We start from the raw sequence: 27,717 nt of genomic DNA on the forward strand, positions 1-27,717 counted from the left end.
AAAGCACCGGCTTCCTCTCCAGGATTTGCTTCTCAAAAGGGACAAAAGAAATGTCAGCTTGTGAATTTGTGAGCACCGTTGTTACTTTGTGAACCTGCTCAGTGGATTCACTCACAGATTTGTTGTCCATAAGGCTGTTGGTTTCACTAATTACTGGCTGAGAGCAGTAACAGAGTCCTGGATCACTGAATTTAACAGGAGATATTCAAACACCTGGACAAGCAGGTGTTCAGGGAGCAGAACTGCAGAGCAAGGAAGTAAAGACCCTTCTTGCTACAAACAAGCTGTTGGTTTGCATTTGCTGTTCAGCAGTTGTAGGTGAATGTTAAGAAATTGCAGGTCAGGGAATATGTTATGTCCTTTGTGCTGAAGAACAATGCTCTCAGGTGGTGCTCTAGGGGATTTTACACAAATAGGTCTTGCTTTTTACCTATGTAAACAAGCTGTCTTTTGAAATTATTGGTCATATGAATGCAGGAAATGCTCAGCGGAGCATTTATTTATATTGTCTTTAAATTAACACACTATGATTCCTGGTCCAGCTAGCTAAGGTATATCAGGAAACATTTTGTATCTTTTGCTGGTATTGCCATATCTTTGTAATTGAGAGTCTTAAAGACATGCATATCTTGTTCTCAAAACAACACATTTTGAATTTTCCTGGCAAGAGGGGATGTTCCATCTTGTGTGTTGGAGAAAAGACTTTTGTTCATCTGCAAGCTGTGGTTGGGAAGTATTGTCAGGATGGCCTGAAAATTGAAATTGCATTGCATCCCATCACTCCACAATACTTTACTCTTCCCACTCTTGAGAAGTGGAAGTCCCTGCTCTGTGTAGGCACTCCTGGCATAATTGTGTTCCACTTGAGCCCGTGTCAGCTGAACAGCTTCAATCTCCTCTGTGCTTGTTCTCCTGGGGTGATTCTTGGGATGTGTGAGCAGCAGCCTTTCTCTGCCTGGCTGGGCTCCCAGCTTTGACCATCACACACCAAAGGCACCACTGAGAGACTCAGCTTCCACAATCCACCAGAGCCATCCACATGTGCTGGAGAATGACTTTGTATGTCCTGAAGGCTGAGGATTTGAGAAGGGACAGAGTATCTTCCAGATGAACAGCCTGGAGAATTTTGCATTTCAAGCATTATATTTCTTTTTGGAAAAAAATTTCAACCCAGGAAGGTGAATGTCTATCTTAAAAACTCCCCATGTTGTACAAAGCTTGAGAAGTTACAGAGAGGAAAGGAGACTGTCCACTCCTTACAGATTACCAGGAGATTAAGTTGATCAGTGGCTCTGCTTGTGTTGTGTACTAAAAGCCATGCTGCTGCTCTGTGTGTGCTCACAGTGCTGGTGCTGAGGGCACAGCCATCACCACAGAGGGCCACTGGGCTTAATGGCACTGAGGGCAGGGCACTGGTGACTTGTGGATGGCTTTGGGAAGAAACAAATGGGATTTCAAGAGATGTGTATTCAGGATTGTGTGGAGACAGTTATTGAGAGCTGCAGATTCAACCCACATCACAGACTGTCAGAGTTTCTGAACTTCCCTTGAGTGCTTGTGTTGGTGGAAGAACAGGTAGGAGGGATGCAAGGAGTCTAATTTGGGTTTGTTGTTTCCATCCATGCAAGTTGTGAGTAGCAAGATAAGAAGAGACACATCATCCTCCAAACCTGTAGTCACTGACACTCCAGTCTGCAGTGGGATTTTTCAAAGGCACCATCACAAGATGCCACCTGCCCTTTGAGCAGTGGGAAATCCCCTCCTCATCCCAGCCTCCTTGTGGTGAGAAGGCACCAGAGCACAGGCACAGCTCGGGTCAGGATTGATCCCTAGAACTAGACCCTGGGCCAGAGCATGGGGCATTTGGCATGGACAAGCTCCCCTGGAGGTAGGGGATGTACCACAGAGCTGAAATTACTCATCTCTTTTTTTATCTTTATAACTTCCTTTTTGTTTTGTCCTTGCACAAAACAAGGGTGTTATTCTGAAGGTTTTTCATTCAGTTTTAAAGATTTTCTGGCTTCACACCTTGCTGCCAGTGCTATACCCCCGTGCCACCAGACCTGACTCAGATGGCAGGTCACTGTTGGGTCCTTGCTGCCAGGACATAGAACCATCTTCCACAGGGGCAGAGGCTTCTTCTCCTAATGTGGTGTGTTCCTGCAAATGAAATGGAGAGAACCTCCAGGCAGCTCTTGGATGGACAGCCATGTGTGCACTCCATTTTTGCTTGCTAGCACTGCCCAGCTCTGTCCACTTTATTTATATCTCTTGCAAAGGGAAAGATTCTGTGCCTTCTGTACAGGATACCACAAAATATTTCCTTCCTCCTTGCCTCTCATCTAATGTAGGCTACACTTCACAAATGAGGCAGAACAGACTTGAAATGTTGTTTGTCAATGAAAGGTGAGACCAGCTCCTTAGCAACGCAAAGGATGTTGTTCATTGTCTTCTGCAGGAGCCCGTTCCATCCCGCCCGTCACAAACGCCTTCCCGCAATTGCTGTCATTGCCATAAAGGCTTCCAGCAGGGATCCCCACTAGGAAGTGCCCAAGTTTGCACACCCCTTATGTTCCTGGCAGACACTGTCATCTTGTACATATTTAGCCTGATCACTCTGGCAGGTTATGAAAGACTAAATGGTGCAAACACATGTGGCAGATGCCGTTCTTGTGATAGCGGAGGAGCCGCTGAGCCCCTGTTGGGAGTGTGCCAGCTCCGTCTCGTACACTGAAGAGCGTTATACTTTGAAGCCTTCCACGGCTTGCCCTGAGGGACTGCTGCTGAAGTGGTAATAAAATTCAGAATGAGCCTCAGAAAGTCAACTTGTTGGTTTCAAATAGGGTTTTTCATTATTAAGCTCCCCTTTAGCAGCCATATGTAGAGCTGCTCTGTCAAAAAAACCCGTGTACCCCCTGAGAAAGGTGATTTGAACTGAAAAGATAAATAGATGGAAGCACAGAGCCAGCAAAGAAAGTGAATTGTTTGTGTGAGCTGAATCTCCAAATGGCCCTTGGTGTTCTTCAGGTAAAGGGAAGTAAAGGAAGTCTGGGAGTAAATGTTGGTTACTAGGAGCTCCTTCTGGCAGTCTGTCTACAAAATATGGTCTAGGCATTCTCTGCTCCCCAAAAACAGGCATTTTATTTGCATTAAAGATTCCAAACTGGGTGGCACATTTCAGTTTTTTAGCTCCAAATCTGCGGATATTTACTGGAACAGTGAAGTTGTGGTTATAGAGGGAGCTGGTGACAATAGCAGGAATACATAGTGCCCCTGAAACATTTATAAAGAGCATTAAGTGCAACACCTCAGTGAGGCAGGTGAGCCCCTTAACTGAGGTAAGGCAGTTGGGAAGGTTGCACCTCACTTGAGAGAGGAAATCATCTGCTCAGGAATAATCTAAATTAAGATGCCAGCTTGAAGACAAAACATTTTGCCAGCGGAACATGGCTTTTACCCCACAGCATATCAGTAATAGAGTGTTTAATTACCTTAATGTATTCTTGTGTAACACCTCCCTTTCTCTCTTTGCTGTTTGTCATCAACAGTGAGTTAAAGGTTTGTGTTGGGTGAGGTTTTTCTTCTGAAATTGAAGAGGTTTTAAATATTGGGGGATATTTTGTTTTTCTCCAGCTCTCTGCACACCTTTGGGGTGTGCAGTTAGTGAAACAAGGATCCTTAAAGTTGAGCTCATCCTAACCTGCATATCCAAATGAGCAGGCAGGTGTCAGTCCCAGTAACTCCTGGGCTAGGCAGCACTTGCCATAGCAAGGATGCGATGCTTGGAATGGTGTCCATAAATATTTATACTTTGAAAAGGTCTGTGGGAGAGAGAGAGAGCCCTGCTGTGCTGCAGACCAAGCAGATTCCAAGAGGCAGCTCCAGCCAGCCTGGCACTCAGAGGGCAATGAGGGTGATGGGGCAGAGAGGGGCCAGGCATGTGGACATCCAGCCAAGCTGTTCCAGGTGCACGAAGCATTTTAATGGATGTGAGGGAGAGCTGAGGTGTCTTTCAGAGCAGGAGAGGGAAATCCTGCCCTTGGACATGGAGGAAGTAAAATCTGCAGAGAGGAAACTACGCATTAGCTCTCTGTGGACAGCTATCTAAGGATTTTTAAATCTGTGTGGCTTGTTTAAGTTGCTTTATGCAGGTGCTTACTTAAAGGCCACACAGCTGAACCAGGCGAGACGGTTCCTCTGCTCCAGAGGGCAGTGCCAGGGTCCTGCTGCCATGCCCAAGGCATGAGTGTTGGTGGCAGCCACGCAAATGCCCCCTCTCCCAATTTCCTGGGTGAGCCTGCTGACATCTGCTCGGTCATTATGAAGATGAGCATGGGGCACCTCCTGACCACTGTGAGCATTAACGAGAATTACACTCCGAGCATCTCACCCGAGCTGTAAAATTTATCTTTCATTATAGAGAGAAGTAAATCACAGCTTTGTAACCTGGCTGCCCCCAGTTAAATTTACAGCCATGAGGTTCTACAGGGAGCAGTGCCCTCTCCATCCTTTTCCTCCTTTTTCATGGAAGAATGCTGCTGTGAATGCTGTCACTGAAAGAAAAAGTTACAAGAGCTTCCTCCTAGAATCAGTTCAATTTAGCTTCATCACACTAGTGCAAAGAACATATTGCAGCCCTGTGGTGGCCTGTTTTTCTGGCTTTTATTAATCCAGAAACCTTAATGATGAACAACATTTGTGTCATTGTCTACACAAATTTAATTTGTTTATGCAGTAGTTCAGTTAATCCTGCAATCTGCTTTTCTCAAATGAGGACAGATAATGGAGACACCGTTCTTTACAGGTCTTCAGGCTTTTAAATTCTGATAAAATCAGGATTCTTCACTGGGTCTTGCCACAGCTCTGAATTAAGCCACTTTAAATGTAATTACTGAAGCTGGCTGTACATCAGGAACATCCATTAAAAGAATTGATTGACCATGCTGTTACAAGGAGGCATTTTATGAACAAACGATCATGATGGGTCCAGAACTGTAATTTATAAAGGCAAAAAAGCAGGTAAATACTTTATTAGTGGTTAATGAGAGGTTCACAAGATAACTAAATTTCTTCTTTTTTACCCAGCTACTTCAGGGAACCTTGGTCCTTGGCCATCTATCACGATCGGTTTATTGATCTGCAGAAGGAACTGCGCCAAACCCTGATGTCAGAACAGGTAAGAAAAATGACTGGCGAGTGCATTTTATTATTTAGGTAATTTGTTGGTGTTGGTCACTTTGATTTCTGCTCCCATCTGTATCCTGAAGCTTTATGTTTCTGTTTACCTCTCTCTTCGGGGAAGCCAGAGTAGACTGTGTACCTCACAAGGAGGATCACCGTGTACAGCACAGTGTTCAGTTTTCTTGTTTGGGTATATTCTCAAATCTGCCAGTAGAACTTAAACTTGCTTTGTTGTCCATGAGTGCATTTTTGCATTATAGCTGCAATTTTGTACATGCAGAATCTGGAGCCTGGCTTGTCCATGTATCCCCCCTGGGGTTTAGGAGTGTTCCCTAATAGGAATATGCTATGGGCCATCCTATACCTCTCTCAGCTGAGCCTGTGGGTAGGTTTTTTAACACCTACCCACAGGGAATGGCTTTTGTAGTCCAAAGGGTGAAAGCAACTGGCTTTTTCAGTGATAAGTGGATTTCCTGAATAAGGGTGGAATTAAAATGTTTGCTAATGCTGTTTTACAGCTTTGGTCCTAGCACCATAACAGAGGCATAAAGACTCAGCAGCCGGGAACTGCCTGCCCAAAATCCAAAGGCACTGTGCTCCATGGGGAGAACTAATAACAACAGCAGCCCCCAGAGCTGCCTTCCCCACCTCCTGAGGAACTTGTGGCTGATCCCAAACAGAATTTGTGGTCTGATTTCGGTGCTTCCAACCCAGGACCAGTTCACCCTGTCCCTGCTCACATTGCTTCTGCCTTTGTTTAACCCCATGTGGTTCCAGATGGTGGCACTGGGTTTTAAACATGTGCTCACAGAGTTTTTAACTCTGTGAAAAACAAATGGAATTGAGTGTAAATGGAGGCAGGGTGGCAGGAGGAAGTGGAGCCCATGGCCCACCCATCTCCAAGGCCAAATGCTGCTGCATCCTAGCTGCAGCCACATGTGCTCAGCCCTGCCTTGTCCCCAAAGGGGGCTCAGAGCTATTTGTCTCCTGTTGTCCTGACCCAGAAAGGGCCTTGGTGCAGTTTAATTTGGGTTCTCTTGGAAGACCTCTATAAGAGTACAAAATTAAGTTCTGTGCAGAATGAGGGGCCTGATGTGTTTTTCTTGTCATCATTCAAACTTATTCGTCACGCTGTAAGCGTGAACAACTTGAGAGGGGAATTTGTGCCCTACAAATGAAGGACTCACTTGCCTTACCCTGTCTTTGTGGCAGCAGTCCTGACACGGAGAGTCTCCCTGCATGGCCTGGAAGCAGCTCTGTGTGAGTCAGGATTCCTATGGACATAGGAGATGATATCTCCATCTGAATGAAAATTTGGCATTTTGGGCTTTTATTTTTTTTTTTCACAGCGATTATAACTATATTTACTAAATGTCACAATTTATGTTTTCATTGGGTGTTCCTTCTGGGCACATTCCCAAATCCAGAGCTGGTACCATGTGCTCTTGGAATATCTCTTAAATGCCTCAGGACTGGTTGTATTTCTGTATGAAGTAAGAGACCTAATGTCTTTGCCTCCTGATGCTCACATTCTAGCTCATTTCAGCATGCAGAAAAATTACACTAATGAAGTGTAAAAATGAGGGAAAGAGATGTTTAAGAGCTGTGGGCATAAATGCACAGAAGTCAGATATTGCTGGTCACTTTCCAGAGAAGGTGGAAATCAGCGTCCTGCAATAGGGGTAATATCTGCTAATCGAAGCCCTAACTGCATAGAAAAGCCAGTTATGTTCTGGGGACGGGGGCTGTGCATTTAGTCTGTGTTGAAATTGTCACCCGAGGCTGCCCTGGCAGCGCGGGGCTCTGGCAGGGCCGCTGGCACGGGCATGTTTACCCCTCGGGGATCGCAGCCATGTGTTTGTGGCGGCGTGCGCAGCGCCGGCGATGCAAACATGCAGATGGCAGGGCTGGGGGCTGCACCTCCATCAGCTGCTGGATGCTGCCACACGCCGTGGGCACACGCGCCGTGCCAGACCTACTGGAACAGCACTTGTCGTCCATCAGGAATAATGGCCTGGTGCTCTGGCTGCAGCTGGGCTGTGCCGAGACTCTGTTAAAAGCCACAGTAAATGTAGGGCACGGCGTGGGGGGAAGTGTGGAATTCCTCTGGCAAAACCCTTCTGACAGGGGTTCCACACGGGTTTGTTCCACACAACTCTTACACCTGTGGCCGGTCATTTGTGAGGGAGAGGTGAACAAACAGTTGAGCACCACTGGCCCCAAGGTGTACTCAGTGCCATCAGTGAGCCCCACTCCTCCCCCCAGTGCCGCCTGTATCTTAGCCCCGACACGTTTTCAGGCCGTTTTGGGAACCCACTGCCACGCTCCGTGTCTCCGGAGTGTGCCCCGAGTCCCGTTTGTCTGTTTGACACGTCTGTCCTGCAGGTGCCCGGGCAGCCCGCTGAGCAGAAACCCGGCCTGCCATCGCTTCAGGAACCCGTCCTGCGCTACCTGCGCTACTACCGTGCCCAGCTGCCCATGTACGCCCCGACCGATGCCTACAGACTGCCGTCGGCTGCAGGTAAGAGAGAGGCAACGGGGTCTCGGGCCACAGCCTCCGCCGTGGAGGGGGGTCCCGGTGCGCAGCCTTGGCAGTGATGGGGATCTCGGTGGGGAGGGGGGGGTCTCGGTGTGCAGCCCCGTCGGTGAGGGGAGATGTCGGTGCGCAGCCCCGTCGGTGAAGGGGACTCTCGGTTCGCAGTCCCGGCGGGGAGGCGGCGGCGGCGCGTGCCCGCGGGGCCGCAGCTGTATGCTAATGCGCCGCGGGCCGCCCGCCCCGCCCCGCCGCGCCGCACGCCTGTCCCACCCGGGCGGGCGGGGCGGCCCCTCGAAACCCCCCCGTCCACCGCCGCCTGGCCCGGCCCGGCGGGGGGGTGTCCGGGGGAGCGGCGGCCCCCGGCGCCCCCCCGCCCGCCGCCCTTTGTGCCGAGGGTCGCGCAGCTTTATGCTAATGACGCGCACAAAGGCGCGCGCGGGGGGGCCCCCGCTCGCTCGCGTGCCGCCCGCGTGCCCCGCGCCCCCCACAAAGGGCCCGGCGGGGGGCGGGGAGGGCGCTGCCCGCACGCGCCCCCGGCCCGGCGGCGGCTCCGCTCCCCCCCCCCCCTCCGGTCCCGCCACCTGCGGGGCGGCCCCGCGACCCCCCGCGCGCAACCCCGCGCCGCCGCGGACAAAGGGCTGCGGGAGCGGGGCCGCGGCCCGGGGCTCTCCCCGCCACGGCTGCACCTGCCGCATCCTCGGGGGCTTCGGGCGTGTTTGCTTAGACACCGAGCGCGGGGACCGGGGACCCGCTGCCCGTTCCCCGTCGCAGCTCTTACCCCCGCGCAGCGTTTCGTGTTGAAACCGAGCGCTACCGTCGCCGTCCCTGCCTGTACCGGCAACCGGGCCTGACCCGTTAGGGTTAGAGTAACAGGTTCGGTTACCAGCGGGCCGGGGCTGTGGCTCCGCCTGCCCCGACCCCGCAGCAGCGCGGAGTTGTTCCGTTGGCAGGGCTGCCGGGCTCGGCCGGGCCCTGATGACCCGTTATTCCTCCCGCTCGGACAGACCCGTCGTTGACCACCTGCTGCCGCCGCTGGGCAGCACCCCCGGGGGCAGCCCCGCTCCCCTCTGTGCCGCCGCCGCCACAGGCGCCACTTTCGCCTCCTCCTGCGCCGAACTCCCCTCTCCCCGCACCCCGGTGCCGGCCGCCCCCGCAGACAGAGAGCGGCCGGTGCTCCGTGCCGAGCTCGCCGGCGGCGCAGCCGTGGCTGGCGGGCGGCCCGAGAGCACCGCCCGCTGCCGGCCCCGCTGCCGGCGCGGGGGGCGGCACACAAAGGCCGCGCGTGCCGGGCGGGCGGGGGCGGGGCCGGGCGTGTGCCGGTCCGGGCTCAGGTGCGGCCGCGCCGCCGCCGCCGCCGCTGATTGGCCCGTCCCGCCGCCGCCGGCCCGAACAATGGCCCCGGCCCGCTTAAAGGCGGCGGCGGCCGCGCCGCGGGCAGAGCTGAGAGCCTCCGTCGTGGCCGCCGCCGGCCCGGAGCCGGCGCGAAGATGCCCCGGGGCTTCCTGGTGAAGCGCAGCCGGCGGCCCACCCCCGTGTCCTACCGAGCGCGCTGCTGCCGCGAAGCCGCCGCCGGCCCGCCGCTCCCCGCCGGCGCCGCCCAGCCTCCCGCCTGCCCCGCCGCTCCGCCGCCCCTGCCGCGGGAGTCGCCGCCGCCGGTGCCGTTCGGGACGCCCGATGCCGCCGTGCAGGCGCTGTACAGCCCCACGCGGCCCGTCAGCAGGGACAAGTACCTGGAGCGCGGCTTCAGCCTGGGCTCGCCCGTCTCAGCCGAGTCCTTCCCCGCGCCGGCCGTGCCCGGCACCATGGACCCCATCCTGTTCGCCCCGGCTGACCTCAAGCTCTGGGCCGCCTCTGGCCACGCCGAGCCGCCCGCCGCCCACCCCGGCCCCGGTGGAGTCCCCGCGCCGCCCGCCCCGGCCGCGCCGCCTGCCTCGGGCCGCCCGGTGCCCGCCAAGCGCCCGCCGGGCGCCTCCGAACCTGGGCGGCAGAAGGCCCCGTCGGGCAAGAAGACGAAGGCGATCCGCAAGCTGACCTTCGAGGACGAAGTGACCACGTCGCCCGTGCTGGGGCTGCGCATCAAGGAGGGCCCGGTGGAGGTGCCGGCCAAGGCACGGGGCGGCTGCGCCCGTCCGCTGGGCGAGTTCATCTGCCAGCTCTGCAAGGAGGAGTACGGGGACCCCTTCGCGCTGGCGCAGCACCGCTGCTCCCGCATCGTCCGGGTGGAGTACCGCTGCCCCGAGTGCGACAAGGTCTTCTCCTGCCCCGCCAACCTCGCCTCCCACCGCCGCTGGCACAAACCGCGTCCGCCCGCCACCAAGAGCGGCCCCGAGGCGGGCCGGGCACCGGCCGCGGGCCCGGGACCGGCGCCGGCGGAGGAGACACCGAAGGAGGCGAGCGGTGGCAGTGGCAGCGAGCGGGACACACCGAGCCCTGGCGGAGCCTCGGAGGCGGGCTCCGAGGAGGGGCTCTTCGAGTGTCCCCGCTGCGCCAAGCGATTCCGCCGGCAAGCCTACCTGCGCAAGCACCTGTTGGGGCACGCTCCACCGGCATCCACGCCAGCCCCGGTACCCGCCCCGGCCCCGGAGCCCAGCGCCGAGGAGCTGCCTGCCGCCGAGTGCCGCCTCTGCCCCGTCTGCGGGGAGACCTTCCCCAGCAAGAGCAGCCAGGAGCGGCACCTGCGCCTCCTGCACGCCGCCCAGGTCTTCCCCTGCAAGTACTGCCCGGCCACCTTCTACAGCTCTCCCGGCCTCACCCGGCACATCAACAAGTGCCACCCCTCGGAGAACCGGCAGGTCATCCTGCTCCAGGTGCCGCTGCGCCCTGCCTGCTGAGCCGCCCGTGCCTTCCCCGCCGCCCCGCGCTGCTCCCCCGGGGCCGCCACACGATTAGCTTTAATACGGCTTGTGACCTGCTGGAATCTGGCTTTACACTTACCTTCCCGGGGTCTCTCTCTTCTTTTTTTCTTTTCTTTTTTTTTTAATTTTAATTTTAATTTTTTTTTTATGTTTTGTTCCTTTGCTCTTGTTTTTTATCGATGTGAACAGATCAAACTGCTTGAGAGAAACAAGCGTTTCCTTTAGTGTAGCCACAAATGCCTTGACTCTGCTGTTGATGGTCTCCAGAAAATGCTGTAGAAACTGCCTTAACTGTGACATGCCAACTTTCTGTTTCTGTTCGTTTGCCCTTATTAAGGTAGCTCATGAGTTGTCTATCTGTATATGTTGGTTTGAGTAATTATGTTATTTATTCGTTATTTATTTATATTAATTATGAAGATTGATATTATTTGATTGCAGATATTCTAATGCGCTTTTTTGTCTCCCCACCTGCCATTTCACTGTGCATTTTAGAAGATCTTTTTTTCTTAAGGGATCTGCTAAAAAGGTTTTAACTTTTATACCTAGAATAACACATGATCTTAACCATTTTATCCCGTGCAACCAACAGCTCTTACTTTTAGATGCAATCTCTTTTTCTACACACATTATTTTCTTAACTGTTAGCTATTTATAGAGTGCTTCGATAGAACTGTTTCAACTGTATAATTATTTACTATTCGAATAAAATATTTTCAAATTCAAGCATGCCCCCACCCCTCCTGCTTCTCCCTGCCGGGCTGGCCCTGGGGGCTCGGGGAGGGGGGGGCTGGCACCCGGTTCTGCACTGCAGCTGGCAGGGTGCCTCCATAGGCACCAGCCTGCTCTGTGCCGTTTGATGAGATTAATTAAAAAGGAATTAAAGGGAGGAGAAGAGCAGGGTGCAGTATGGCTGCTCTATGGGAAGGCTGCCCCCTGAGCAGAGGGGTCCCCTGGCCATGGGCTGGAGCTCCAGCCCTGGCCCTGCTCTAGCCACCTTTGGGCACAGCCTGCCCTGTGCTCTGCTGCTGGGGAGAGATGCCAGGTACCTTCCCTGGAAGGTGTTGCAGGGAAAGCTCGAGGAGAGGCAGCACCTGTAAGTGGAGAACTTGTAGAAATCCCTGCCTGCGAGGGCTGTGCTGTTTGCTGGTGGGTGGCTGCTGCGGGTGCTCAGCGCTGAGGCGTGGGGCTCGGCAGAGCAGCGGCACGCTGCTTTGGCCGTGAGCTGTGGAGCTGGTGCAAGGAAGGCCAGGCATTTCTCTGCTTCTTGGCAGGGCTGGAGGCAGCTCCTGCCTGGTGCTTTGTGCCCTGCAGTGGGGTTTCTGCAGCAGCCTTCAATAACTGTATTTATAGATATATACGTATCTATGCAGATCTATCTCCAGAGCTTGTGTTTGTATGTGGGAATCTTGACGGGTTTGGTCAGAATTGTTGTAAAAATCTGTGTAAGTGGGGAAGGTGCAAGCTGGGTTTGTGAAACCCCTATAAAAAGACAGGTGTTGTATGCACCTATACGATCTCCCCCTTTGCCAGCAGGAGCAGGTACAGAGCCAACTTCACGGCATGCAAATCTGCTTGGCAGCCCCAAGAGCAAATCCCTGCTCCCAAACTGGTGTACGAGGGGCCAGGGGGCTGTGAGGGCTTGGTGTGGGTAAAGGGGCTGCTCCGGCATGGGGTAGCAATGCTTCGAGGCTTTGGTTCCCCGGAAGAGGTTTCCAGCCTGTTCCTGCCATCTTCTCTCACCTAAAGACTCCTAACCCTAACCCTGATTCACTGTGGGAAAGGCAGGTGGTGCAGGTTCCTGGAGAAAAGTTTCCCAGGAATGGGCTGAGGATTTTACAATAAAGGAAAGCTTGTAGAGAAATATTTGTTTGGGTTTTTTTGGGTTTTTGGTTTGGTTTGGGTTTTTTGTTCTTTTTGGGTTTTTTTTTTGTTCAGGCAGGCTGATCAGTACCAGTGTATGGGTATGCTCCTGTTGTCTTGATTCCTAGGAAACCGACTTGGTAGTATTAGGGCTGACTTCAGGCCTAGGCAATGCTGTGGTTTTAGCTGTAAATCAATATACTGGAAAAGAGCACAGCCAGAGAGACACAGGCAGCAAAGCCTGCCTGGCAAGAGGTGCAGTTTTGCCTTTCCTGGCTTCCCTGGCACTGGAAAGCCCCAGATCCTGAGCTGTTGCAGAGGGTGTTGCAGCTGTCCGTGGAGCAGGCTCTCTGTTCCCTGAGGGGACTTTGCCAACACACATGGCTGTCCTCTCAAGCCACTGGACACCATTTCCAGACGATGCCCGGCACATCCTCCAGAGCAGCCTAATGGCTCCATCCACACTGTCACAGCAGTGTGCTGAAATCTGTGCTCAAAGCCTGTGGCACCAGCAGGCCACAAAACAACAGCTTCATACTGCTGTCGATTTCCTAATAGTGAGATAAATCCATGTCTGATCTGCTAAGAATCAGTTGAAATTTCAGAGGGCCAGAATTCCCCAGGTTTTTTGAACTGTCTGGGTAGCCATCAGCACTGACGTGTTGCATCTCCTGCTGAGCAGAAAGGGTAATTAGTGGAGACTCCTGTGTTGGGGAGGAGTAAGGAGAGGTGACAGCAGAGTACGCTGGAAATGGCTCTGTTCACAAACATCCTGTAAAAGGGACGCAATTTGCTTTTGACATCCCTGGGCTGCAGCAACCTGGGCAGAGCTGCTGTGCTTTTGTGTCTGCAGCCTTTCTCCCCTCATCTGCACCGCTGGGTCCTTGTTGAGGCCGAGCCCTGACTGCCCAAGGGCTTTCTGGAGAGGTTCCTTGTGAGGGTGAGCCCTGATGGCCTGAGGAGTTTCTGAGGAGGTTCCTTGTGAGGGTGAGCCCCAACTACCCGAGGGGTTTTGCAGGGAGCCATCAGCATTACCGTTTTGCATCTCATGCCACCTGGCAGTGAAGGGCATCGCGCTGCAGTGACAGGTTACAAAGCCTCCCAGTATCCTTTGGACACTATTTTGGAGATGGATCTGTCTTTGCCCCTCACCAGTTCCTGCCTTGCACTGTCCCACTGCCCAGGCCCCCAGCACTGCGCCTCTGCTGGGCTGTGTCTCCTGCTCTGTGTCTGTGAAGTTCCAAGCTGATGTGTGGCTTGGTGGCTGTCCCAGGGGCCGAGCAGCACGGCTGAAGGCAGAGTGCTCTCCGTAGCAGAGCCTGGGAATGCAGGTGTTGCCTGGTGGGTGCCATGTCCCGGCCACCTGGCAGCACGGCCGGCCAGCGCTGTGCAAACAAAGCCTCCTGCTGTCAGCTAACAAATCAATTGCTGATGGCTCTCAGTGCATCCAGCAGGAACAGGTTTGGGCACCATGGAAAACACTGATCCTGCCCCAAATATGACGCAGTGGAGGCAGCTGGTGCAGAGGTTGCTCATGCTCTGTGCATTCAGGCAGAGGGGTTTGCCGGCTGTGCTGGAGGCTTCCTCATCTCTGAGCACTCTGAGAGGCAAATGTGTGGTCTGGGACCGAGTGTTGCAAGCACAGGGAAAGGAGCTGAGATCAGATAGAGGAACCTGCAGGATCCTGAGAAATACAGCATGGACACCATCCCTGCCCCATGGGCTCAGAGCTGGTGGGGAGCTGGGGCAAGCTGCTCCTGCCTGCAGGGGAGGACTCTCCACAGGGTGCTTGTCCCCAGGGAAGGGTTTTATGAGTTTTGGTACCAGCACCACGGTCCCTCTTAGCCATCAGTTCAGTAAGTCAGCTGCCTTGCTGGATGTGCTCACTGGGAAATACAGCTGGGCACAGCTCAGGGTTTTGGGGGGCCCTGCCCAGCACCTCCTGGTCTGTTTCTGGGATGGGCAGCTGGGAGGTATCCATGGGATTGGAGCAAGCCTGGAAACAGGACAAACATTGGCTTTTGCCTTGGATTTCACTCTTCCTCACACAACACATGCCTGTTTAAAAAAAGGTATTGCTGTTGATGAGCTGGGAAAGGGCTCATGGAGTCACAGGTGTTTCTCTGGGGTGTGCTGTGCCTGCAGGGTGCTACAGGGTGCTGTGGTGTGCTGGTGCCAACACACCTCCTGCCCCATTGCTCCCGGGTCAGGAGTGCTGGGTTGTGGTGAGTGTTTTAGGCTGAGTGGGACAGCAGTTCCCTGAAGCACCCAAGCATCTCCCCTTGGTGAAGGATCTGGGTTTGCAAGTGCATCCTTGCAAATGGCATAAAACACCTCAGATCCTTCCATGCAGGTAAGAAGCCTCATTAGGGCTATAAATGGTTTCAGTAAAATGTCATTTACAGTCCATGTAACAAAGGTCTGCCTCTGGCAACATTTGCTGCATTAATCATTGAGATGGGACATGCCAGGCGTGGGCTGTCCTGTGGTACCAGCTCCACACCGGACACTGGCAGGCTTGGTTCTTATGTGTGCCATTGGATCCAAGCGCTGGGCTGCCCCCGGTGCCGTTGTGACCATGCTGTTCTCTCCTCAGCAGGCAGCCAGGGACTGAAGCTGGGCAGAGCTGGGCACAGTGGCAGCAGCGGGAGCCCCACACCCGCACAGGAACCCTCCTAGGAGCGCATCCTCCTGACACGGTAATTGGGACATTATTTGCAGCAGCCAGGTCCAGTTAAACCACTTGTTTCTCTTAAAAAAGAACCACAGTTTTTAAGGTCTAATAAAGCCCCCTCGCCGCTCTGAAGGCAAGGGCATGCACAGCCCACCCTGGTCCTGCCTGGCTCTCGTGCTGTACCGCTCTGCTGAGGCTTTTCAGCCTTCCTTAGGGAATGGGGAAGGTGAGTGAAGGGAGGATTTAACCAGAGCAAAGGCTCTGCCTGGGCTGGGGGAGAGAAGGAGCATGGTTCAGCTGCAGGTTAAAACAGGTTCTGCTTTCTCAGGGTATGGGACCACGGTGGTTTTATTGGCTCACTTTTACACTTTCTTAGAGGGAAATTACCTACAGTGCAACACCAGTTCAATGACAAATGTGAGGAAAATGATATACAGTTGAGGGTGTTTGAGCTGGGAGATTTTAGGTTTAGTTACACACACACAGAAGAAAAACAGAATTTATTACATACAATAACTTGTATTTTGCATTTGCCCCTGGATCCCTGGAAGTGTGCAAGGCCAGGTTGGATGGGGCTTGGAGCAACCTGGGATAGTGGAAGGTGTCCCTGCCCATGGTAAGGGTGGAATGAGATGAGCTTTATTGTGCCCTTCCAACCCAAACTATTCTAGGATTCTGCGATAAAATTAATGTAAAAAAATGTATTCCTTTTATAAGTAATATATATATCATCTATATTCAATATAGATGATATAAGTAACTTCAGAATATGTAGGTAATAACACATGTAACAATATATTACATGTATTATAAGAAAGCATATTATATTATATAATAGAGACTAATAGATGTCTGTTATATATTGCCATTAGGCAATGCATATTAAATATATTATCCACAGTACACAGTATCATCTATGCATTATACATAATTACTGATTCATTACCAATGTTAATGTAGTGAAACACTCTTGTCTGACAGGAGGTTCTGCCAGCTCTGCTGCCAGGGTTTGTGTGCTGTGGAGGACAGAGCGTAGGTGTGCACACCTGGCATAGCCACTATACATACATGTCAGTCACGGTCTGCAATGCTCTTATTGTATCTATATAGTGCACTGAATACTCCATGATGCACATCATATAAGTGCCAAATGTTACATGTTCATTATACCATGTTATGTAGAATTCATACATTGCTGATATGATTTATATAATTTTCTTATATACATTTTAAACAAAAGTATACTGCATGTATTTGCACACAGTATTGCAGTTAGCAAAGTAATGCTATAGTTTTTGTCATGATATGTACACATAGCTAAAATATATCCCAGGGATGTGTGCATATGTAGATATACACATATAATATAAAGGTAATATGTTGTATTTATATAACTTATAACCAATTTTGGAATAAAATTATTACCTTTATAGTAAATATTTCATATTCAAAACCAGGTATTAATAGGATAAAATATATAATGCATATATGATATAATACATTGTATAATATATAATGCATATCACATTACATATCTTGTATTACACCTAGATTATAGATCACAGATCACAAATATTTTCCTTAATGTAATAACATATACGTATACACATTGTATCTGTGTGTATTTAATACCTATAACATGTACTCTAGCTAATAGAAACATATAGACATGCATAGCATCAAATATCAGATATTTTGAAATACTGTAGCATAAAATATATAGAACATAGGATGAGATCCCTAATATATTTTCTCTAGTTGAAGAGAGCATATTAATAGGTGTAGGAATAAGATAATACCTATACAAATGTTTGTAAAAAATGTTGGGCATCCTTCTAAAGCTGAAGGAAGGTATAACTAAAGGGGATATTGAGAAGAAATTCTTGGCTGTGAGGCTGGAGAGGCTCTGGCACAGGTTGCCCAGAGAAGCTGTGGCTGCCCCATCCCTGGAAGTGATCCAAGGCAGGTTGGACAGGGCTTGGAGCAACCTGGGATAGTGGGAAGTGTTCCTGCCCACGGTAGGGGTGGAATGAGATGAGCTTTAAGTTCCTTTCCAACACAATCCGTTCTGGCACTCCATGGTAAGTATAAACTAGAATATATATTATTTAATTTAGTAAATTATTTTTAATGCCATTTTTGCAGCTGCTGCCATCAGTGCAGAGCTGGGGGTGCCTTGGGCCCACGTTCCTGCCCCATGCTGGACCGGCTCTGCCAGCATCGCTGCTGCCCCTTGGCTGTGGCTGTGTCCTGCCTGTGTCCCCTGTGTCCCCAGCCCTCGTGGGTGCCAGTGCCACTGCCAGGCCGTGCTGGGCACGCATGCCCTCGGGCCAGAGCCTGCCCTGGCCTGCCTGCTGCCAGGGTGCCAGCCCTGGTGAGGGGCACTGCTGGCTCAGAGCGCTGCCAGCACAGCCCCCGAGTCCACGGAGCATCTGGCCCCAGCCTGCTCTCCACCCACTCCAGGGGGCTGGTGCTGGGCCTGGGGCAGGGATCCTCCTTGGGAAAGGTAGGTGGAAGCTGGGTTCCCAACAGCTCATCAGTGTGTGCAGTGACTTCTGCAAAGGGACCTTTATCTGGAGCTAGCTGGATTCACTCTCCATTTCTGGTTAGAGCACCTGGAAGCAATTGAGGAAAGGACTTTGCTGTGGCTCTTCAGCAAAGGAAGGGAACAAACTTTTGTCTTTTTAGACATCGTTATGGTTGAGTGCAGCCCCCTGCATTTGCTTAAGGAATGTGGCTGTAGAGTACAAGATCACCACTAAAAACCTCTTATTTTTAGTGCGGGTGGTGGGGCCATGAGACATTGCAGAGAACAGGTTATGGACAGTGGCTTCTGGGGGGCCCCAAAAGTCTGTCTCTGTGCTTGGCACCGTGGGCAGGGCCGGGCTGGCAGGAGGTGCCACCCTGCAGGGTGGCAAAGGGCACTGCTGCCATGTGGGGGACCACAGGGCATGACCGTGGGTGCCCCTGTGTCAGTGACAGCGTGGTGTGAACTCCTCAAGAGCACTCCAGTCTGGGAAGGCCGCTGCCTGCTCCACACCTGGCGGCTGTTCCTGCAGAGAGGGACAGAACCCAAGTCCAGCAGGGACTGTCCCTGTCCCCCGTGAGCCAGCCCTGTATACCCAAGGCACCTGCAGCAGCCGGGCCCAGCAGCACCACCAGTGTCGTCAAGAGTTCCAGCCCTGGCACCTCCCACCCGCCGCCACACACACCACACAGGTACTGCCTTTTATTGCTCTGGGGAGAAATTTTATTGTGAGCAAAGATTTATTAATTTTGTGAGGGGTGACAGAGTGGTTCTGTCATCCAGCTCAGGGTGCAAAACCACAGCGGAGTTTATACAAATTAATAGTTTTTTGACATCAGGAAAACATGATTTTCATTGATGTCTTAATTCTTCCCTGAATTAGAGGTACATATTGCTCTAAGGAGAAAGGGCTCCTTACTCAGAAGGATGCCTTTGAAATTGTTTCAGACCAGCTATTGGATAACTAAGTGCCAGACAGCCTTGCCTGTCCAGCCCTGAATGTAAAATAAATTAAAATACAAGTTTTATTTTCTAGGTTCCTTCACTGACAGAAAATCAACAGAAAGCAAAACCCAACTGTGAGGCAGAAAATCAAACCAGTTGTCCAAGCCCTCAGTGACAGAGGCCTCTTCCTGCAGCTGCACCAGGTGAGTTCCTGTCGGGCACTGAGGCTGAGCTGCTGCCCCTCGGGCACAGAGTGCAGGGCAGAGCCCCAGGGCTGCCTTGGCATCACTGGCCATGGCTGGAATGTGCCCCACACGCACAGGGTGGCCTCTGGCCAGGTGCTGGCACTCAGACGGTCAGACAGACAGATGGCTGTAACACCAAGTGTAAGTGCAAAAACAGATGGGGGCCCAACGGCACATTTCCCAAAAAATGCAATCCCTTTGCTTAAAGCAACTCCCATTCTGTTGGGAGGTGTGCGTGTGTGTGCCCAGGAGCAACCAAGCAGCAGCAGGACAGGGCTCTCTGGCTGCTGGATCTCAGATTTCTGTTGCTTTAAAATACCTGGGATTTAACTATAAAAATTTTTACCCCATCAGCCTATGACACGTATAAACCAAAACACATCAGCTACTGCCAACACAAGCTCTGCTCACTACAGCAGGTGCCAGGAGGACACCCTAAGTCCTCAGAAGCCATCAGCTGTGTTGTACTGTGGCTAGAGACAAGTCACAGCCTGCTGGGACAAGGTGAGGAGGTTACCCAGGTCTTCACACTGTGCTGGGAAGGGGTCATGGCAGGAGGGTGGTTTTTGTTCTTCTAAAAGGGATTTGCTTATTTTTGTTTTTCTCGGGAGCAGTTCCAGTGCACAGCCAATGCACACACCACAGAAAGGCCACAGCACTCCTGCAGTGGGACAGCACCAAAGGGACAGCTCCTCCCTCATCCACCTGCGCTCCAGCAGGGAACATTTGCTACCTGGCCAGTCACAGGAAAACCTCTCTTTAGAAGAAATTTCCTAATGCACAGGTAAGTGCTGCCTGGAATGACTAAAGCGATGCTCTAAGGGTACATTAAATAACTAGTTTCAGTGCTGGTTCATGACCTCTGGCTGCAGCACCTGCACCCAGGGCCTTGGGGCCCTTGCTCAGCTGGTGCCAGTGCAGTGGTGATGGTGACACAGGTGACATCCAATCCCCAGCCATGTCTGACCAGACTGGGGAAGGGCCATTTCACAGAGCAAACCCCTCACCCGGCCCCTTCAAGACGTATTCACCCAGACTCCCCATTCTGAGCTCAGGTGCTTAGGTGCTGTGGGCTGCCCCAGCCACAGCTCTGTTGTCCAGGGCCTCAGGTGGACACCTGAGGTGGACACCTTGCTGAGGGTGCTAGCAGAGCAGCAGAGCATCCCGGAGATCCTGCTCCTGGAGGCACGTGGCAGCGAGGGTGAGGGCGGCTCCACCAGCTTGATGCCAGTGGTGTCAGCGAGGTCAGCGCTTGCACTTGTGGTGAGGCAGCCTGGAAAACAGAGCGGACAAGGAAAACCCAGGTCAGGGAAAAAAACCAGCTTGTATCCTCAGAATAACCACAGCCCCTCCTCTCACCTCTTCCCAGCCTCTCCTGGGGATCATTCAGGTGAACTTGACCTCCAGAGGAGGAATTTGCTGTAGGCGGCTGAAGAACTGCCGTACTGCGCTTCCCAGAGAAATCAGGGAAGAAAGAGAAATCAATTCTCTTTGCCAGCTCCCAGAAGTGAGGAGCAGCGAGGCCCTGAGAGGCTGTCAGTGTCCAGGTGAGCACTGAGCCCCCCACATCAGCCCCTTTTGGTCTGCACAACCCTTGCAGCCCCCGATGGCTCTCAGGGCCCCAACAGCCCCATGGGAGGGAGGTGGGAAGCTCCAACATAAAATAGTTCTGTGTGGGTGATACAAAACTGGTTTTTGTTGTGTGTCATTAAACTGTTCTTGTGTATTTGGCCTGTTACAGAGAGCTGGAAACAAGCATTCCCAGCGTGAGGGCTGGCACAGATTTCTCCCTGGAAGGTGCCTTAACCTCTGGAAAAATCATAAAGAATCACAATTTCTTCCACTACATTACAGGTACCCTTGTTACTGGTGCTTATGGTCACCACTGGGAAAGGGTCTTGGGGGGCTGTGGGTATGGGGGGGTTACACTTTGTTGTTCAGTGGAATCACCTGTTGGTTATTCCCTGGAGACCAGGCCTGCCCAGGCTGGCTGAGGGGGAACAGGTGAGCACATGGTCATTAAATGAGACACTAATGACCATAACCAGGTGCAGCTTCTGTTAGGGACATGCCCTGCCCTGCTCCTGAGGGCTTGACCTGTCCCAAGGCATTTCCCGGGGGAACAGTGTTTCATCAGCTCCATAAGGAAATGGTATTTTTTAAACCATTCTCTTCCGAAGTGTGAACACAAGGTTTTTTTATTACAGGTAGAGGGAGGAACAGCCTTGGAGCCAGGCAGAGAGAGCACAGGAATGTTCTGAGCCCTCTCTGAAGGCTGGCACCATTGGCACCCCTCTGAACCTCCTGAGGGATGGTTGTGTTTTGAAGCATAGATCTACTTCCAGTGCAACAATTGACTCTATTCTCAGCTGTGCCTGGCCAGACCACAGCTCTTCAATCCTCTCTTCACCTTCCTAGCCCAGGTAAATCCCAAACGTGTGCAAAATGCCCCAAAGCACAGCCAGGGCCTTGGGTAAAGCTGCCCACGGCTGAGCTGGCCCACGGGTACAGGTGAGCAGGGCACTGTCCTTGCAGGACAGCTGGGGACATGGCCATAGGTCAGTGTGTCTGAGGACAAAGACTTGCCCTGGCTCTGGGCTGCATTTCCAGGGTGAGGTGTAACCTGTGCTTCTGCTTGAGCGGCTCTGGGTGTTTGAGTGACTGAAAGCAGGAGTGGAACAGCAGCAGCACAGCCCGAAGTGTGAACCCCCTCAGCCTGCCTGCAGCCCCGCGTTTGCATCTCAAAGACAGCCCTTACTTACCAGATTGGTTCTTTGAGGAAAGTGACTGAGGGGAAATAGCACATTTTAAAAAGGTGGAAAGTGTGACTTAGCCTGTAAAGGCATTTTCTGTGAAAAATGGAGAGCTGTCAACTTTGGATTAAAACAAAACCTGTGGTGCTATTGGCTGGGGAGAAAAGCGTGGGGGAGGGAAGGGCTTCTCGAGGGAGGTGTTGTGCTTGACATTCCTGCAGTGAGGCAGAATGGCAGATGGTCAAAATAATAGTTTTCTCCAAATGGACAAACTGAAGCAGCTTAGAAGTAAAAAATAATTACCAGGCGCGTATCGTGGGACGTATTACCGCGTGTGGATCACGGGAGGCATTGCCTGGCACATAGAGAGTTTTACTGCTCACAGATCGTGGGAGGCATTACTGGGGCCATTACTGTACACATGTTGTGGGAACCACTACCACATAGGGGAGGCATTAATGTACAGGAGGGCATTCTGTGTTGTTTGTAGGAGGCAGAACTGCACCCTGGAGGCAGAAGCACGTGCGGAGCGCGGGAGGCGCGCACAGAGCAGAGGAGGCAGAACTGCACACGGAGCATGGGAGGTACGAGGCGAAGGCAGAGCATGAGAGGCAGAGCAGAGGAGGTGTGAGCTGAGCATGGAGCACAGAAGGTAGAACATGGAGCAGAGGCAGCGAGGGAGGAGGAGGAGGGGAAGGAGAGCTGTTACTGATGAACCACAGCAGAGAGGCCTGCGGGAAGCATCGCTCTTACCTGTGGCCGTTACTGTACCGAGAGCGTAACACTCTAATCTAAAGGGAGAGAACAAAACCACGTCAGTGAAGGACCAAAGAGGGGAACAAAACCATGTCAGTGCAGGACCAGCACCCTGTGACTGCTGCTCTTGCATCAACCTGACACAGCACACCCTGCTAAAGGTGGGAAGGGGAGCTCCCCTCAGGGACCACACCCATGCACCTTCTCCTGGCATCTGAGGACTGAAACAACCCAGGGAGGGAATGTTGGCAAAAATTGGAATGAATATTCATTGTGCTTCATCTTCTGTGCAACCTGCTGCTGTGGGATGATGGCGTGCAGCTGCTTCATGCCTCAGCTCCACGTTCAGCACTGTTGCTGGTCACACCATTTGAAACTGGCTAAAGTTTGAGGCTTCATGAAGACCTAAATGTCTGTGACACTGTAGCCAGGTTAAAACTCCAGGAAGTGAGCAGTCTAGTGATCCTGGTGCCAGAAGAGGAAGTCCTTGAATGCATAAAACCTGTCCATGAGCTGTCACACACTTGCACTCAGACACCACACACACACAAAGTGGAGGGCCTCTCACAGGTGAGGCTGCTTAGAGAGCATTGAGCTTTTAAAACACATTTCTTGCAGGAGGGATTAAAATCAGAATTAAAATATAGATGATAGCATTTCAAATGCAAGGTTATCTTGCAGGAAGCCAGAGAGAGATGGTGTATTGCATCTCAAACCCAGTCCACAGAATAAACCTGGTTCCTTCCCCAGGGCATGTGCTCTAGGAATGGCATTTTAGCCACTGCTCATGAAGCAGCTGAACACCCCTGAAAGCAAGGGTAGGTAAGACCTTGACCTGTAAGGATGCTGAAGATTGGTACTTGAGAAGAAGCATGAAATTTTCACATGGGCTGTCACCTGTTCCAACCCCCTGTTAACCTTTCAGCCAGGACAGGTCTGTGGAACTCTTTGTTTTCCTTCCTAATAAATGCAAAGGTGGTAAACTTCCAGAGAGAATCGTTGTCATAAATCTGCACAGTGTTCTGCTTCCAACTCCCAAAGACAGGCTCCAAGTACACTGTAAGCAGCATCCTGAGCCTGCGTAGAAAAATCCATGGATAACTGAAGCTGGGTTAATCGAAGCCACACACCTCCTCCAGTGCCCTGGAAAGCTGTACGGGACACAGTAAAGAGAATCTGACACTACAGGTTAATAACTGGGGCAGAATGGACCTTAAAATGGCACCCACAGCTCCCAGCTCAGGTGGGAGTGCCTGGCACTACTATGGGCCTCCACAGTTTGAGTGCCTCAGAAATAAGCCTGAAATGTACACATTCAAGTTTAATTACTCTCAAGGTGGAGCAGCTGCTGATTAGTTTTGCAAGGCTCAGCCTCAGGCAGGGGGACGCCACCAAGTGCTGGGGATTATGTGGGTGTCACAGGTGGGGCAGCCCAAGCCCTCACACGAGGCTGCAGGTCGGTTCTGCTCTGGTTCTGTTCTGCCTCTGCTGCAGGTCTCTGCCAGCTCCTCAGAGCAGAGGGAAAATGTGAAGGGGCCACATTGCCTCGAGCCTTCTGCGAGCTGACAGCTCGAGCAGCTGGAGCTGTCACCCGGCAGAAGAGACGGCCCATCAAGCTCATATTTTTGCCCATCCCAGCGCTGATTGCTAGGATAAACCCTCCCTCACCACCTCCTCTCCTGGAGAGCGTAGCTGGGGGAGCACCCTCTGAGCCAATTAATTACATGGAAAAGGCAGGGGGCCAGGCTGAGAACCCTGATGTGGCTCTCACACCTCCCTGCACTGTTGGAGATCCCGAGGGAAGCAGTCCCAGCACCTGCCCAGCCTCGGGAGACAAGTTCGGACTGTCCACCCTCAGTGGTGGCACAAGGGACAGCTCCAGCACATCGGGCAGGCGGCCACTTCCTTAGGGCTCAGCGTGGATCTGGACCCTCTGGAGCCAGGCCTGAGCTCCTGGGACTATGCCTGCATCAATCAGCCTGTTCAGCCACAGGAGCTGGAGGAGGGACAGAGCTGCTGCCCCAAACACTTGGTGTACCTGTGACCCTGCCCTGCTTAATGCCAAGACCATTCCTGACCCTCATGGGGACACTAAGGCAACAGCCCTGCCAAATGGGCAGGAAAATTATGGGCAGAGCACTGATAAGCAAGAGCACACAGGCAAGGAGCAGCTCCCACATCTGCTGGTGCACTGCAGGAACTGCCCAAGGACAGCCCAGCTGTGGCAGGCTCCAGTCTGCTGAGGATGAGGAGGTCCCCACACCTCATCCTGAACAGTCCTCACAGGAAGGAGGAAGAAGAGAAAGCCCTTGAGTCCTGCCTCCTGTGGTAACTGTCCTGGCTCCTCTGCTCCACTTCCCTCAGCTTTTCCTCTTTGTTCACTGCCTGGACAACCTGCACCACCATGGCAGCAGCAAGGGCTGTAGAGTGTCCCACCTCACCTGCTGAGCACCACGCCCACCACACCTCACACGTGCTCCATGCTAGCAGCAATTCCCTGTTTTGCTAGTAACCAGGACGGTCAGGAATGACCTAAATCCCATATATTAGAAACAAATTGTTCCATTTCAGGACACCCTGACACGCGGATTAAACCCAACCCCTGGCACACACTGCACGTGCTCCGATACTGTGGCACAGCTACTCAGTTTCAGACGTGTATGTTTTTAATATTCCCAGGAACAGAGGCAAAAGTACTACATATATATCTATATCTATATCTCTATATCTATATCTATATATATCTACAGGGCTTCAAGGAAAAAGACAAAATGACAAAAACCCCAAAGTAGCATAAAAACCCCAGAAAAACCAAACTAAAGCAAAATGAACCCTTGGCTCAATTACCGTTACAAAAAGCATCAGTCCTGTTTAAAACAAAAATTACTCTGGGTTTGGTTTTGTTGCTGTCAAAAATATATTTTAAATTTGCACGTCCAATTCAAGTAATCCTTTTGCTTTAAAGTGGGAAAGATAAAGCTCAGCACTGAACAAAAAGTGGTTTAAAATAAACCAGATCTTGTTTGCTGTACATTCAAATATTTTCTACAAGAACTTTACGCGTGTAAAAGTCCAGAGACAAAAGAAAAGCATGTGTCACCTTTGCAACAAAAAGGCTGCAAAATCTCGGTTTTATGTAAATCAGCAGGCACAGCTCCCAGGGCTTTAAAACCAGGGAATGCTGAAAACCTCAATAGTTCCCCGACTCAAGTGTTGCGCTTGGGCAATGCCATAATATTCATTTAAGAATCCATTTATCAACAGATACCACATGTCCCAAGTTTTCCAGCACAGTTCTTCTGATGATCTACTGAAAAGGATTCTTTAAAAACATTAAGCTGGAGAATCCGAGATGCTTTCTCTGCCCATTCCACACTAGCCATTAGCAACTAAAAAAGCCAAGATTTACACTATATCCTCCCTGATAACGCTGAGCATTGTGCTTTATTTTCCAAGTCATTAGCATGCACAAGAATGACCTCATGGTGAACAGATGCACTTGGATATGGCAGTGATTAGATCAGTCCTCTCAGCAGTCAAGTGTGCCCGTTCCCATTAACCCCTGAGGCGCCGGCGGCAGCGCTGCTCCGCTAGGGGGTTCCCTGGAACGCAGGAACCTGCCGTGGCCAGCACAAGCTCCCTCAGACGGGATCCTTGTGGTGGGAAAGCTATGACTGGATATAATCCTGGAATATCCAGCGGCCCCTTTCACTTCCAAAGGTCAACACCGTGCTTCTGGCTGCTGATCTTACACTAAAACAGACCAAAGCCCCAAGGAGCCACAGAGGCACAGTTGAAGTCGGGGTGCTGCTCTGCCCACTTCAGCTTTACCAATTTTTTTAAAGAACACACAAGTATTTCGTTGAATTACTATTTCTGGTTTTGGCTGAGAGAGCAAGAAGGGCAGCTTAAAGCCTGTTCGCTAAAAGGAGAGAAATCTGCAGAGGGAAAGAATGAGAATAATTCAATAGTGTTGGATTATGGAGGATTTCCTGGGCTGCCTCTCAAACCCTGCCTAATTAAAATACAGCATGTAATGCACCAGTTTAACAACAAAGGGCCGTATTCCCAGCTTTTGTTCCTAATCTGCACATCCCCTGCATGAGTTTGGGGATGGCCATTCTGCCTAGGAGGCTGCACTTTCAGCGCTGAAGGTATCAGGGCTATCTGTAATCCATACAGGGAGCTGGAGGCTCTGCTCCTCAAAACAGCAAAGGAGATCAACTGGACAATTTTCCTGCAGAAAATGCAGCACCTGCAAGACTGGTCACAGGGAGACTTAGCCAGGGCAGGAAAACCACTTCCCATGTGAGTCTGGGGATGCATTCCCAGGGGCAGCATCAGAAAACACAAAAACATCCAGTTGCAAGAATTATCTCATAGTCAGCGGTACCCCAGTATGTCACTGAGAGCTGTTTGATTTCTCCCTGTGCCGTGGTAACTCCCGAGAACACTGCACTGTGATAAGCAGCACCCCTTACTCCCTGACCCTCTCTGCTGCACGCATGCATTTGCAGCACTGACAGCATCACACCTGAGGGGCATTATAAGAATCAGGTCAGATGAGAATTAATCTTAAATTTACTGAGCAGTTTATGCTCGGCAGAGTCAGCAGTACCAGCTGGCTTGTACTGCCACCTGTGCCAGCTCCATGCATCCCACAGAATCATCAAGGCTGGAAGAGATCAACAAGTCCAGCGGCCAACCCAGGACCACCATCATCACCCCAAGATCATGTCCTGATGCCTCCTGAACGCTTCCAGATACGGGGAACCCAGTGCCTCCCTGGGCAGCCTGTACCAGTGCCTGACCACTCCTTCAGGGAAAAGTGCTTCTTTTTTTTAACTGCTCCCTGACTCCTTTTTTCTGTTTCAGAATAGAAAAATGCCCCCTGTATTCCAAAGCGGCAGACAGGTGATTCCTGCAGGTGCAGGACAGGTGGATCTATGCCTGGAGCACGCCTGGCTGGGGAACAGCGGAGCTGCCGGGACTGCATCCAGCCTCCCTGCTGATGGGCATCTGATGGAAAACACATCCCCCTGGCCACAGCTGACACTGCCCCTGCTCATCACTGACTAAATATGCAGGAGAATCAGCAGGTAAAGTGAGGAGACTCTCTGAAGCGGAGATTCTGACACCAGAAGTCATGGCCAGCCTCCAGTTCATGAGCAGGTAATTAATTCTGAGGTTCAGAAGTCTGAAAATTGGGACCTGACTGGGGGAGGCTTTGCACTTGAAAGCAATTAAAATAATAAAATCATACCCGGGTACTCCTGATTTAACAGTTCTGAAATCCTCAGCTACTGAGAAACAGTTTAAATGTGTTTGGCATGCACAGCTTATCCTTCAGAAAGTGGGGCTGCGGAGGGGTCTGCCCTGTCA

At 51.8% G+C, this 27,717-nt stretch overlaps 3 protein-coding genes and 1 long non-coding RNA gene across 9 annotated transcripts in view; 3 read left to right on the forward strand and 1 right to left on the reverse strand.

Annotated features, from left to right (window-relative positions):
• Window positions 1-18,784, forward strand: part of CFAP61 (cilia and flagella associated protein 61) — a 94,461-nt gene extending 75,677 nt beyond the window's left edge. The window contains exons 27-31 of one of the 3 annotated variants that reach the window (XR_005256535.1): window positions 5,086-5,176; window positions 7,567-7,702; window positions 15,032-15,134; window positions 18,086-18,328; window positions 18,673-18,784. Coding sequence is in view for 2 of the 3 variants with exons in the window: in XM_038133760.1 (XP_037989688.1) it covers window positions 5,086-5,176; window positions 7,567-7,702; window positions 15,032-15,114 (310 nt within the window). In the remaining variant the exon portion in view is untranslated. The remainder of the gene's footprint in view (window positions 1-5,085; window positions 5,177-7,566; window positions 7,703-15,031; window positions 15,135-18,085; window positions 18,329-18,672) is intronic. The other 2 variants (XM_038133760.1, XM_038133761.1) reach the window with 2 other exon arrangements.
• On the forward strand, window positions 9,110-11,298 carry INSM1 (INSM transcriptional repressor 1). Its single transcript, XM_038133763.1, is given in 2 exon segments — window positions 9,110-9,152; window positions 9,155-11,298. Coding segments are annotated over 2 exon segments (1,437 nt in total). The 3' UTR covers window positions 10,549-11,298.
• Window positions 18,337-27,717, reverse strand: part of RALGAPA2 (Ral GTPase activating protein catalytic subunit alpha 2) — a 95,333-nt gene continuing 85,952 nt past the window's right edge. For all 4 annotated transcript variants that reach the window (XM_038133759.1, XM_038133758.1, XM_038133757.1 and 1 more), the window contains 2 exons: window positions 22,333-22,370; window positions 18,337-20,099 (listed from right to left, as the gene is read on the reverse strand). In XM_038133759.1, the coding sequence (XP_037989687.1) occupies window positions 22,366-22,370 (5 nt within the window). In that variant the 3' untranslated portion in view covers window positions 18,337-20,099; window positions 22,333-22,365. The remainder of the gene's footprint in view (window positions 20,100-22,332; window positions 22,371-27,717) is intronic.
• On the forward strand, window positions 20,119-22,325 carry LOC119699797. Its single transcript, XR_005256543.1, has 4 exons — window positions 20,119-20,373; window positions 20,568-20,680; window positions 21,034-21,249; window positions 22,070-22,325. It is a non-coding gene; the product is annotated as an uncharacterized LOC119699797 (long non-coding RNA).

Source organism: Motacilla alba, chromosome 3 (assembly GCF_015832195.1).
Source record: "Motacilla alba alba isolate MOTALB_02 chromosome 3, Motacilla_alba_V1.0_pri, whole genome shotgun sequence".
Classification (NCBI taxonomy): Eukaryota; Metazoa; Chordata; class Aves; order Passeriformes; family Motacillidae; genus Motacilla; species Motacilla alba.